Below are 14,145 nucleotides of genomic sequence, written 5' to 3'. Positions count from 1 at the left end.
GAGCGTCTTTAAAAGTGTTTCCTGGACGGGCGATGGTGGCGCACGCCTTTAATCCCAGCACTCAGGAGGCAGAGGCAGGCGGATCTCTGTGAGTTCGAGGCCAGCCTGGTCTACAGAGCTAGTTCCAGGACAGGCTCCAAAGCCACAGAGAAACCCTGTCTCAAAAAACAAAAAAAAAAAAAAGTGTTTCCTGGCCATTTGTGGCTACTTGAACATGTTTTTAAAAATACAACTAAGGAATAGAAATTTTTTCCACACCTTTAAATTATATTGTGTATATATATAATTTAATTAATGTATTACATATAAATTAATTTGCTTTCTCTAGTATATATTTTAGTTCCAAGTAATTATTTTGAGTTGACTTATTAAAGGACTTATACCAAACATTGGGTTTGGGGTCTGTTTATGGAGTTTCTTCCTAATGTCCTTGAGTTACTTTAGATAATGTGTTTTGAATTATTTATTGATTGTATTTTTAGTATCTAGTATAGCACAACATCTCTGCTTTCCTGTTCCTACAATTTTCAATTCTTAGAAGAATGCTTTGGCCATTAGTGACCAATAAACACATTTTATACATGAATAATCTGATTTTAACACGGCATTATGGAAGCAAATCTACTCTTTCTGGGTCAGAGCTGACCTTGGGCATGGGCACTGTAAATAAATTCTAGAGTTTTCTTTTAGGAGTGCTTGGGTAGCATAATAAGGAAGATTTTTTTGGTCTCTGGACATCTAGGAAAGAAAAACCCAGCATACAGACGATGACGACTGTAACTGATTTCCTGGGCGTCTCCTGTGCCTGCTCTGCTTCCTTTACCTGCACAGAGCGTTTGGGCAGCGTGCTCGTCAGTTTCATGAAAGACTGCAGCATTGCTGTGCTGGGTTCCAGTCCCTTCAGAGTAGCGGACTCTGCTTGCCTTGTCTCTGAAAGCCTTGTTTAGACTAGCGCTGTCAGGAAGAACCACACAGCCTTTCTGTGCAGTATCACTTCTTCATGAGAGCATGTCAGCAGATCTCAGTGAGGGGCTTGGAAAGGAGGAGCTGAGTGGATAGGAGTGTGGTCGGGTTTTCCTTTGGGCCACCAGCTCTCAAATAATGACGTGGAGACTTAATAATTATGAAGCTCAGCCTTAGCTTAGGCTTGTTTTTAACCAACTCTTATATTAACCCATTAAATTAACCCATTTCTATTAATCTTCTCCTGCCATGTGCTTCCCGTTCTGCTTCCTCCATATCTGTAGACGGAGACTGCTTGTTCATTCTCTGCTGCCCAGACCCAAAATAATCACACAGAAACTGTATTAATTAAGACATTGCTTGACCAATCACTTAGGCATATTGCTAGCTAAGTCCTATATCTTAAGTTAACCCATCTATTAATCTGTGTATCACCATGAGGTTGTGGCATCTTTCTCCTTCAGTGGCTACATGGTGTCTCTCTGACTCCACCTACTTTCTCCCAGCATTCTGTTTAGTTTTCTTGTCTAGCTCTATTCTCCTCTGCCATAGGCCCAAGCAGCTTCTTTATTCATTAACCAATAAAAGCGACACATATACAGGAGGACCTCCCACATCACATGTCTGCTGGTCTCTCCCCAGAAATCCCAGCTACACCTCCTGCCTAGCTATTGTCCGTTCTGATTTTTCTTATACCAATCACAGCAATACATTTTCACACAATGTGTACATATCCCTCAATATAAGAACTCTCAAAATGTAAAATAAAAGGAAGGGACTTTAAGGAAGGGACTTGAAATGAGTTGGAAGAGAAAAATCATTCTTTTGGGGTTTCATCTGTGTGTTAGCTGGGCGGTGGTGGCGCACACCTTTAATCCCAGCACTTGGGAGGCAGAGGCAGGCGGATCTCTGTGAGTTCGAGGCCAGCCTGGTCTACAAGAGCTAGTTCCAGGACAGGAACCAAAAGCTACGGAGAAACCCTGTCTCGAAAATAAAATAAATAATTAAATAAATAAAAACAAACAAACAAAAAAATCTGTGTGTAAGGTGAAATGAGCACTGTGGTTTCCTCAGGTATAAGCATCTTAGAGAGCTTGGGGGCTGTGTGTGCCCCCCTTAGGAAAGTGGTTCTCTGGGAGCAGAAGACTTGGGGAAGAGGAGGTGGGCACGCAGTGCTGTTGAAGTGTTGATGTGGAGGAAAAGAAGGAGGCAGTTGCAGGTACGGAGAGGCTTTATGGAAGCAAGGGAGCATTTAAAAATAGCCCTGTGTCCCACCACTGGGGCCGGCAATACAATTTTAAAGAAACTGCAGTTCACTGTAGCTACAGAAGAGGGCACACTTGAACCGAGAACCTCTGTAAACTAGTTCTCCTCTCTTCCTTGAACTCCAGACAAATTGCCATTACTAATCTCAGGAAAGCCAATGTAAATGATCCTCTCCAGAAGAAGAATTCAGAAAGTGTACAAAGTTAATCAAGAATAAAATAGGAAATTAAGATCAAACCTTATTAAGTTATATATAATATATGATTTATATACATTTTGTTATATATGTAGAGTCCTTCAGTGATTGAAAGCAAAATAGAAAGAAGGGTTGAGGGCATGGCTTAGTCACAAAGTGCTCACATGCAATTGTAAGGTCCCGAGTTCAATCCCCAGGACCCTCGATAAAGAAGCTGGGTTGGTGCTGTAATTCCCGCAGTGGTGAGCAGACACAGGTAGACCTCTGGGTTCACTGGCCAGCCAGTCTGAGTCAGCAGGAAAGCCCAAGCCAGTGAGAGGCTGTCTCTAAAAACTTGCTGGACAGCTCCTGAGGAGTGACATTTGAGTATCACATTTATGCACCTGCACTTACGTGAACATACACACACACACACACACACACACACACACACACACACACACGAGAGGGGGTGCGTGGATAATAAAAGAGATACCGGAGGAAGAGCAGACGGCAGCCCTGGAATCCGAACAACACCTTAAACAAGTGTCTGTGCTGAGAAAGAACGCCCTGGCCATCAGCTAAAAAGTCACGACAGAAAGAGATAAACAGGCATGTCTGAAATAGAACCTGACTGAACTCTGGGAAGAAATTGACAAAAAAGACAAAATCACCTCAGAAGCAAAAACTAAATTACAAGCTCCCCGAGAGAAGGTATCTATTACCAGAGTTCAGTGAGAGGAAGAGAATAGAAATGAGAGTCAGGAAAATAGCGCTGGATATGAGAGGGAGTGCAGACGGTCCGTTGTGTTCAGTTTAGTGTTTCAGCTAGAAAACCAAACGGAAAATAAACAGAATGAGCATTACAAACTACCAACAGAAAACTTCTTGGAGCTGAAACAGAATTTTTGAATCGAAAGGTCCTGTCTCTTGTGTCCCTGAGAGAATTGTCTAGACTGTCAACCCTCAAAGAACGTTCTAGACCTCACCTCAACATAAAGTGGGAGGAAAAGGCCCCCTGGGCCTACGTCTAAGAAAAATCATACAGAAATAGTAGAAGTTAAAAGCATTAAAGATTGTCTCAGTAGACGGGGCACCCAGCTGGGTCCCGGAAGCAGTGTGTCTGTGGGGAAGCAAACACGCATTTCCGGAAACTCAAGAGTGGTTGTTTTAGCTCTGAGACAGCAGTGAACCAATGCAAAGGCCCCGTCAGCGGCGCCTGAGCTTCGCTGGGAATTACACGCCAGGTGCTGAAAGGTGCTGACTTTGTGAGGGAAATACTCAGACAGGTAACTGGTGGGTAAGTGCTGGGGTACTCAGACATGAGCTGGTCATGATGCTTCAACCTCCAGACAGTCCAGCAGGAACAATGCAGACAGGTGCATACGACTGTGGAGAGTGTCTCTGCTTCCCATCAACCTTTAGCTGCCTCTGTGTCCCGGGCGGCCCTAGCCGTTCCCACACCCAGCCCTGTGGCCCGCTGCGGTAGCCACAGCTGTGGGAGTTTGAGACTGCGGGGTGCCCCATCCAAACTGTCACCCGTTCTCTGTTCTTTGACTGGTTCTGAGTCCATGCAGTCACCGCTACTGCTGCAGAGGGAAACGTCTCTGGCCAAGTCTGTGGTGTCAGCATGGCTCCGTAGAAGGACATTTGATGGGCATGTGCGCGCAACCGTAACTTCCACACTGGAGCCAGAGGCTTTTGACGGGTGTCTGTCAGTGCCCCAAGCCAGGCCTGCCACCGCCGCAGCACACTGAGGGGAGCGGCTGGGCACCTTCGGGCAATCTCAGGCTAGCCAGCTTGGGGGCGGGGGGGGGGGGGGGAGCTTTGAGTGCAGCTCCAGCTGGGGGGGGCCTTGAGCATAGCCCCAGCTTGCTTTCTCTGTGTCCCCTGGCCACGCGTGTGTTCCATTTAGCAGTAGTCTCCCCCCCATGCCCCACCTCCAGCACTCCCGGGCACACCCAGAGGACTCTCCATCCATGGTCATTGCTGTGCTGTGCACAGTAGCGGCTTTTGTTCTGGAGAAGCCTCCACACTGATTCCCTGGTAGCTGTAGGTTTACACTCCACCAACACCAGTGCAGTCTGTGTCTTGATGCTCGTCGCTTCCTGGTGGAGCTGGGCTCCCAGCATAGTTTTATCTAGTGTTTCTCTGATGCTAAGGACATCGAGCACCTTCCGCAATAGTTAGAGAGCTCTCTCGCTCATTGCCTGTTTAGGGTGTTGGGCTTTCGTTTGTCTTCGGCACTAATCCTGTTGGCTGTATAGTTGGCCAAGGTTCTCTCCTAGGCTGCCTCTTCACCCAGCTCTTTCTTTGGTGAATGGAAGTGGTTTAAATTTCATGAGAGTCCGTTTGTCCTTGTTGGTCTCGCTTACCCAGCAACCGCTGTCCGCTCAGGAAGTCTTGTCCTATGCCAGGATCTTGAGTGTGTTCCCTGCTTTTTCCCTTGAGCTGTGTCAGAGTTTCAGGAAGCTCTCCCCATGAGCCAGTAGACCCCTCCCCACACCCGCCGTCCCCCAGACTTCTAGCAGTGACCTCCACCTCTCCTCCCACCAACTCCAGAATCTATGGCATTCAGTGGAAGGAGTCACCCGGCTTTACTCCGGGTGCATTGGCATTGGCTTCCCTACCAGCCCCCTTCTTGAGAAAGACGCTACAACCCTCATCCTTGCCAAGCTTATACCTATGTTTCAGGAAAAGTCCAAGTTTGGGGTTTTAAAATCTAATTTTGATACATTGATGTAGAACTCATTGGAACGGGATAAAAGAATGTTCGCTGCAGTTAGGTCTTACTGTCTAAAGTTCGAGGCTTATTTCTAAGATAGTCAGTAATTGATAAAATACATTTTATCAGACTACTTGGACAGATTTTTTCTTTTTTAAATTTCTGATTTCCAGGAATCAGGGTGATGAGGGAGTGATGGAATGTGTGTGTCTGAAAGTGAAATTGAGGGCCACATAGGAGCAGGGCCCACAAGGGGGTACGGGTAAGGGTAGTGGGGGGGGGGGCGCGGAAACAAAGGAAAATGACCTGTGTGTGAAAATGTCACAGGTAAGCCCAGGAGTTGATATGCTCACTGAAAATACTAACCAAACAATCAGAAATCTGTGTTTCTGTGTCATGTAATTCATATTGTTTCAACCTGTGTTGTGTGGATGTTGTATATCATTTTCAATTTAAAACTAAAAGTTGGGTTTATTTCCTCCTCACCAAGATAGATGGTGAGCACCCGTAAGTAGAGAAGCACGTGGCACAGTTTCTGTCTTTGAGACATGAATGATTGAATGATGATGCAGTTCGGTGGTTTTAAATGATTCTGTAAGTGTAGAAGAGAGATCAGATGGCGGGATTAGAGGCTGGTCCAGACAGGCAGGAGTAATCACAGGCAAAACCCAAGATCCGGAGGGGCAGGGCTGGTGGAATGGTGCAGAGAGAAGGCCAGAAAGACAGCAACTGCCCTGCTGAGAACCCAGACCTCACGAACAGGTTCTTAAGTGTTCAGTCTGGAGCGAGAGAGGGAACCAGGACAGTAAGTGACGTTAGCTGATTTCATCACACAAGTATGTGTAGTCTGAATACATTTCTGGTCACATCATTTAAATCGGGGTCATTTTGTTGGGTAGTTTCCCCAAAATTATTAATAAATATTATTTCTAAAAGTTACATTAGGTCTGTGGTAAGCACATTTCTACATATTCACTATGGCCACTTGCCTGAGTGTGTCCTCTGCTTGCTTTCCAGCTACACGGAAGACAGGATGGAGGAGGAGCTCACGGAACCTCTGCAGTATGCCGAACAACTCCCGGTGGCTCAGATAATACACCAGGTTTGCTTTCCATTAGATCCTTGTGAAAGGAACAAGATTTGCTTTTGCTAGGTTTTTCAGAATCAGTGTGTTCTGGGTAAACAGCATCGTGGGCCTTACCCTTACTGTGAATGTTCCCATTTGAATCCCAGTATCGAAGTGTGAAGACTTCGAGTGTGATGCTAGAGCATCTATGGGTTGTTAGTAGCGCCAGTTTGAGTTTGTTAAAAGAAAGACTTTTTAAATGAGAGTTTTCACTCTACAGATATCTCAGTTTTAAAGTTCTGCATGAATCTTAAAAATGGTGTGCTTATCTGTGTGGTAATCAAGTCCAGTTTATATGTTAGGGATTCTCAGGTTGACAGCGCCTACGTGACCCAGCCGTCTGCAAATGTCACATTTGGGATTCGGTTTTCACGCCTGACCCCAGCAGGGCAGGCAGCAAGTCAGTATGTTCTTAACAGCGAGCATGTGCACGGAGCAGTGTGCTTTGCTGGGAAGAGGTAAACAGGACCGCCCAGAGCGGTCACCTGGAGTAAAGCCTGACCGCAGAAGCAGGAATTAACCTTTCTGGTGGCTGACCACTTGAAATGTCAGAAACGATTTTATAATGGGAAGGAACCAGTAAACTGCCTCTTTTCTGACCGCTGTTTTGTAGTTAAACAGTTTGAATTCAAGGTAAAACATTTGACCTGGCTTGAATTTTAGGTTGTGGGTTCTTTTTTAGTATAAAAGAGATGGTATTGATTTAGCAATAAATTTAAAACAGTATAATTAAAAAATCTGAGTGATCTATCATAAAACATTTCAATGTATAAGAAATTTTGCATGATAGGAGTTTATGTTACGGCATGAAGGGTCATGTCAACAGCAGATGTGTCATTCAGTCTTCAGTCACTGTCCTTTTGTGGCAGCTCTGGGACAGAAACGGCCACCGTCTCACTCTCCAGGTAGGTTCACTTAGTAAGGATTGGTTATAGGTGGATTTTTCTCTCCTGCCTGCCAGTTCCCAAATAACGGACATGAAGACTTAATATTATTCTAAATGCTTGACTTATTGCTAAGTAGCTCTTACAACCTAAATTAACCCATTTCCATTAAACTACATTCTGCCATGAGGCTCATGGCATTTATCTCTCCAGCATATCTTGCTTCCTCTCCGTCTGGTTGGTGACTCCCCTGACCACATCTTTCTCCTTCCCAGCATTCTCCCATCTAACTTTATCCTGTTCAGCTGTTAGCCAGTCAGCTTCTTTATTAAGCCAATCACAGCAGCATATTTTTACACAGTATAAGGGAATATTCTACAATTTGTCTTACAGTTTAAACAAAATGGTTATTTTTAATTTTGTGGATGTGCCTGTGTGTCTGTGTGGTGCACCTGAGACAGGTCTGAAGAGGGGGTTGGATCTCTTGGAGCTCCTCTAGATACAGAAGGTGGTACAATTGCAAGGATGAACAGAACAGAACCCTTTGACTGTGAGGAAACCATTGTTGATGTCATGGCCTAACAGACCTCTAGCATCCAGCTTACCTAAAGCCATAAATGTAGGGCATTTTCCATGACATAAGGAGCCACCAGCTTCTAAGAGGTCTCGGTGAGTTGCTGGGACTGTGACTTGGTATAGAGGGTTTGCTGAGCGGGCACAGCACCTTCACCAGCAAAGGGGAAGGAGGAGGAGAGGAGAGTTTCTCCAAGGCTGAATGCCATCTCAACAGTGAAAGAGCCACAGATGCCAAGAGTGCACTTCATAGATTTAGTGAGAGCCGTTAGTGCCCACCATTGGATCCTGCTTGGGAGGAGGGCTGGGAGTTGGTGCTACGCCTGAGAATCCTCACTTCCCTAGCATGAGGACAGATTTCACGGCCCACGTCAGCACTGTGGGCTAGAGAGAAGCAGAGACCCAGGGCTGTGAGGCAGAGAGAGAGCCACAGAGCGGGATGCCTGGTGTCCTTTTCTGACCTCAGTCTGTGTACCCACGGATGCCCCCCACATGCACAGATTAAATCAAGTCACACTTCTGAACCAGTGGTTCTAACATAGGCCCAGGCCCAAGAGACTTAAAGACAAGGAGTCCTCCAGAGCCGTGTTCATTGCAGCAGCCTGTGAACAAACGGGAGGCGGGAACAGCCCAACCTCTGAGCAGTTAGCAGAATAGAGCACATCCAAGAACCATAGTATTGAGCAATAAGAGGGCGGAGGTGCATATGAGCTACGGCATGGATCACCTCATCAGCTGTGCACATCACACTGTGAAAGAGGTCACACATGAATGTCCAGCACAGCCACATCTGCAGAGTAAGGGTGGCCAGATCTGGGAGGCAGCAGGGCATGATGTTCCCTGCCAAGGACACAGTTTCTCTTTTGGAGTAATGGAACTATTCTAAACAGAATGGAATGACACACAGCTCTGTAAACCACCCAACTTCACAATGCGAATACTATGGTGTGGCGCTGTGTCTAAGGTGTCTGAATGGTTCAAAGCACCTGTCTTCAGCCTGTGACCCTCTGCTCCAATGCTGTAGGGCAGTTTCCTAAGCGATGTGTAGTGGACAGTGGTTCTGCTCATGAGTGCAGTGATGTGTGCCACACTCAGTGTGTCCCCTGCATACTGGAACACACTGCAACACTCACTGTGTCCCTGCACACTGGGAACACACTGCAACACTTGGTGTGTCCCTGCACACTGGGAAGACACGCTACAACACTGTGTCCCTGTGCACTGGGAACACACTGCAACACTCACTGTGTCCTGCACACTGGAACACACTGCAACACTCACTGTGTCCCTGCACACTGGGAACACACGCTACAACACTGTGTCCCTGTGCACTGGGAACACACTGCAACACTCACTGTGTCCCTGCACACTGGGAAGACACGCTACAACACTGTGTCCCTGCACACTGGGAACACACTGCAACACTCACTGTGTCCCTGCTCACTGGGAACACACTACAACACTCTCTGTGTCCCTGCATACTGGGAACACACTACAACACTCACTGTGTCCCTGCACACTGGGAACACATTACAACACTCACTGTGTCCCTGCACACTGGGAACACACGCTACAACACTGTGTCCCTGTGCACTGGGAACACACTACAGCACTCACTGTGTCCCTGCACGCTGGAACACACTACAACACTGCGTCCCTGCACACTGGGAACACACTGCAACACTCACTGTGTCCCTGCACACTGGAACACACTGCAACACTCACTGTGTCCCTGCACACTGGGAACACACTACAACACTGCGTCCCTGCAAACTGGGAACACACGCTACAACACTGTGTCCCTGCACACTGGGAACACACGCTACAACACTGTGTCCCTGCACACTGGGAACACACTGCAACACTCACTGTGTCCCTGCACACTGGGAACACACGCTACAACACTGTGTCCCTGCACACTGGGAACACACTGCAACACTCACTGTGTCCCTGCACACTGGGAACACACGCTACAACACTGTGTCCCTGCACACTGGGAACACACTGCAACACTCACTGTGTCCCTGCACACTGGGAACACACTGCAACACTCACTGTGTCCCTGCACACTGGGAACACACGCTACAACACTGTGTCCCTGCACACTGGGAACACACGCTACAACACTGTGTCCCTGCACACTGGGAACACACTGCAACACTCACTGTGTCCCTGCACACTGGGAACACACTGCAACACTCACTGTGTCCCTGCACACGGGAACACACTGCAACACTCACTGTGTCCCTGCACACTGGAACACACACTACAACACTGCGTCCTTGCACACTGGGAACACACTACAGCACTCACTGTGTCCCTGCACACTGGGAACACATGCTACAACACTGTGTCCCTGCACACTGGGAACACACTACAACACTCACTGTGTCCCTGCGCACTGGGAACACACTACAACACTCACTGTGTCCCTGTGCACTGGGAACACACTGCAGCACTCACTGTGTCCCTGCACACTGGGAACACACTGCAGCAAACATAGCTGATGTAGGAGGCAGGATGTTCACATCCAGCACTCAGTAGAACAAATGGTGTTTTCTTTGTCTTTGCCTTTTTTAGATAATTGAATTTTATTTTATCAACTAAATGCCCTTTTCTTTTTCTCTGTTTCTGCCTGACAGCAGAAAGTTTAATCTAGCTGCTTGCAGATAAAGTCACTCAAACCTTGAATCTTCTCCGTCTCCTTTCCATTCTCTATAGGGTGATGGGCGCAGTGCAGGTGTGACTGACATGGCTTCATAGCACACGAGATTCAGTGTCTCTCCTGCTGAAGCGTTCTGTTAGCCTATGACTTTGTCCTGGTAACCCCTGGTACAGTGTGCAGGGCCCATCTGGAAATACTTGACATTTCTCTGTCTGTGGTTGTGCAGCTGGTGATCTGGGGCTGTGTTTGGCTCCCTCACTAGCCACTCATTGCCCGTCTGTGTTTGACCTACCACCCTCTGACCCTGAGGAAACCGTTGATGTAATGGCCTAAGAGATCCCTAGCGTCCAGCTAACCTCGAGCTAGCCATGTTACCGACAGCATCGGGGGCTTGTACCAGATATCACCACCTCCCTGTGACCCACTTGCCTGCTGCTTCCGCCAGCAGGAACCCCATGGAAAGACTATCACAGTGAAACATGGAGTTTGGGGTGACCCAGGACTTGGTCAGTCATCATTGGCTCCAAAATAAACTGTGTTCCAGCCAGGGTCTGAGACCTGTGGAAGGATGAGAGACTATCTAATGACCTTAACGTAAGAGCACATTGTCTTCTATTGCATAGGAAGTGAAATAATGACTTCAGGGTAAAGCTGCATCAAAGTCTTATTTTGTATGTTAGTCCATGCAGTCGTTGCATGGGTTTGACAATGCTCCAATTGCTTGTTTAGTAGACGCCCATGATTTAAGTGTAAAGCAGTAACTTGGTACACTGTACTGTGAAGGTTGCCAAAGCGAGGCATGCATCAGCAACTACTGAGTACTGAATTGAAACCTCGTTCCTGATGAGTGCTCATTCCACCTGAGCACCCTAGCTACCACAGCGTGCCCTGTATTGACCAAGTCTGTGCCCACGTGCTTGGAGCAGCGTGAGTAAAGGTTGATGTGTTTGTGGGAGGGTTGAGATGTGCAGACCTGACACCAAGACCCAAGGTGCTGAGATACTCTCTTCTTGACTCGGGTCCTTTTACTTAGCTGGTCGGTTCTGTGCTGTTAGAACTGAGCCCGAGACTGTAAGAGTGTACAGCATATCCATGTGTTCAACATCAGGGGACCCTTTTCCATGTGGGGACACCTCCCCACCTGTGCTCTTTCTTGTCTGTATTCCAGGCTTCCTCAGGACCTTCTTCTGCAAATCCTGTATTTGGTAAGAGTAGTGCATGTTAGTCCTCAGGCCAGGGTCTTCCTAGCATACCCTGTTTGGATGGTGTCCTGGGCGTCTGTGTCACTCTTGGGGGCTTTAGATGATGTCCTGAGCGTCTGCGTCATTCTTGGGGACCTTAGACGGTGTCATGGGTGTCTGCATCACTGTTGGGGACCTTAGACGGTGTCCTGGTCTACAAGTAAGTTCCAGGACAGCCAGTACTACACAGAGAAACCTTGTCTTGAAAAACCAAAACTAATTTAATAAGTAAGTAAATAAGATTTGGAGCCTAACCTACTTATAAGTTTTCTAGAACAAAGGCATTCCAGTTTCCTGATTTTACTAAATTTGTAAGGATTTAAAAAATAATAGTTGATATTAACGCAGAAATGGCAGAGTCTCTTTTCCTTTCTCTCCCCTCCGTCTGCAGTTGGCATTCAGTTCCCCGGTGTTCTACTGTGAAATGTCTCATTTGCATCCTCTACCCCACTTCCCTTCCGCAGTAGATGATTATCACCACCATCACCACCTCCCCTTCTGCTCCTCCTCCTCCTGGTTCTCCCCTCCCGGTGCTTCTCCTCCTCTTCTTCCTCCTCGTCGTCACCATCAGAAGATAAACGGTAGATAAACCACTGAAGAAGTCTCTCTTCCATCTAAGCGAGCTGAGGCTCGGGTCACGTCAGTCATCTGCACGCCAGAGTTGGGGTCTGGGTCACGTGACTCCAGAGTCAATACTCTTGTCTACTATGCCATGCGCCCTCCTTAGGAGCACTTGAAATGGTTTGGAAAGAAGTTTTTCCCTTAGAAGATTTGATGATTGTGAACTATGAGCAGGTGTGATTCCTGCTGGTTACGTGAAAGCATACTCTGGAAGAACCCACTCCCAGCAGAAGGCTCTCTGTATTCTTCAGATGGGGGTTTGCTGATTTGAAAGCTTGTCTGGACAGAGTCTCTGTAGAAGACCTGTTCCTGATTTCCTTCTCCACCGTGCCTGCGCTGGACCCCAGTGAATTGGGACAAATGGAATCTGAAGGGTTGTGGGTGGAACCAGTCATGGGGGTGGGGACAAAGAATTGAAAAGGATGGCCCTGAAGAGCCTCTTAGCACTCTACCTGTAGGTGGCTCACTGGGCCTTTACGTCGGTCACTCAATTCCCTGTTTCAGGAGTCAGTGCACAGTTATGGTAGCTGAGTGGTCGTCGGGATTTCACAGACTCTTGTGAATTGTCTAGGCAGCACACACATGCTTGTTCCGTGTTTTCCAAAGACACCACATCTCTTCCCGTGAACCCACAAAGAGAATGTTAAAGGTGTGACTCCATGACGCATTGCAGAGTGCCTGCACTGCCTGCCTGTCCCCACAACTGTGTATTCTCATGGCAAGTGGGAGAGCCAAGTTGTCAGAAAAGAATGTCAAAGATCTTGGATCACTAACTTGTCTGAGTGGGCCCTGGATATTTGAAAATTAGTGACACACAGCTAAAACAGCTAGAGAAATACACATTTCTCCCACAAGTCCCTTGAGAGTCTGTCACATTTAGACAGTGAATATTCCTAACGAGTATCAGGCATTTGACTCCATGCATTGCTTTGAGTATTAGCCACTCGGTCATAATTCCTTCGCCCATTTATATTACAGCCCCATCATTTTCGTCACAAGACAGAAGGCTTTCACAACAGAGTTTTGCTGCTGCTTCTCAGAGAATATATAATTTTAAAACACTCTTAGATACAGTAAAGGCTTATTAAAATGTTCCATAATTTTATTTATTGATAGAAACCATGGTGCAATCATGATGGTAGTTATGAATTGACTTTTGATCTTCTAATAGCCGGTTGGTTATAATCTTATAAATATGCCAAATAGAAGGAACATTTTCATTTCCTTCATTTTACCAGCACGCACCACCTAGCAGAGAAACCGGTGCTGTTACTGAGGTGTGTGTGTGCTGTGGAGGAGGCTCCTGGCTTGTGAGCAGCGTTTGCTTTCTGTGCTGAAGTGAACAGTGCTGAAGCAAAGAAAGGACCATTTGCTACCTCCAGAAAATACAGTGTCCAGAAAGACAGTGCTCTCTGAGTGATTCACTAGTTGAAGAATGTCTATAAGAAAAGTCAGGTGAGCCAGGCAGTGGTGGCGCACGCCTTTAATCCCAGCACTCGGGAGGCAGAGGCAGGCGGATCTCTGTCAGTTCCAGGCCAGCCTGGTCTACAAGAGCTAGTTCCAGGACAGGAACCAAAAACTACGGAGAAACCCTGTCTGGAAAAATCCAAAAAAAGAAAAGAAAAAAAAAAAAAAAAGAAAAGTCAGGTGAGAAAATGGACCCACATCCCCACATCCCAGGTTCCCGCCTTGTGCTGGCAGGGCAAAGGTTTTAGCCTGCGGTCTAATTAGGCAATAGTCACCAAAAGGGAAAACAAGCCAATGCATTGATGATTGCTTTCATTGTTGCTTTCATTGTTACATGCCCATTTTAAGGAACTTGACTCTGCCAAATTCACCAAAAATAGTTCTGAAGTATTGGAAAGAGAACACAAAGCCACAAGGGCTCCCCACTTTAGTGAGCAGA

The 14,145-nt window shown here is 46.9% G+C and overlaps 1 protein-coding gene across 2 annotated transcripts in view; it reads left to right on the top strand.

Annotated features, from left to right (window-relative positions):
• Window positions 1–14,145, top strand: part of Pigk (phosphatidylinositol glycan anchor biosynthesis class K) — a 62,909-nt gene that overhangs the window by 32,752 nt on the left and 16,012 nt on the right. For both annotated transcript variants that reach the window (XM_050149492.1, XM_050149491.1), the window contains one exon: window positions 6,147–6,231. In XM_050149492.1, coding sequence (XP_050005449.1) covers window positions 6,147–6,231 — 85 coding nt within the window. The remainder of the gene's footprint in view (window positions 1–6,146; window positions 6,232–14,145) is intronic.

Source organism: Alexandromys fortis, unplaced genomic scaffold (assembly GCF_014885135.2).
Source record: "Alexandromys fortis isolate MF-2015 unplaced genomic scaffold, M_Fortis_MF-2015_v1.1 scaffold_68, whole genome shotgun sequence".
Classification (NCBI taxonomy): domain Eukaryota; kingdom Metazoa; phylum Chordata; class Mammalia; order Rodentia; family Cricetidae; genus Alexandromys; species Alexandromys fortis.
This window is presented reverse-complemented; position numbering and strand designations above follow the sequence as displayed.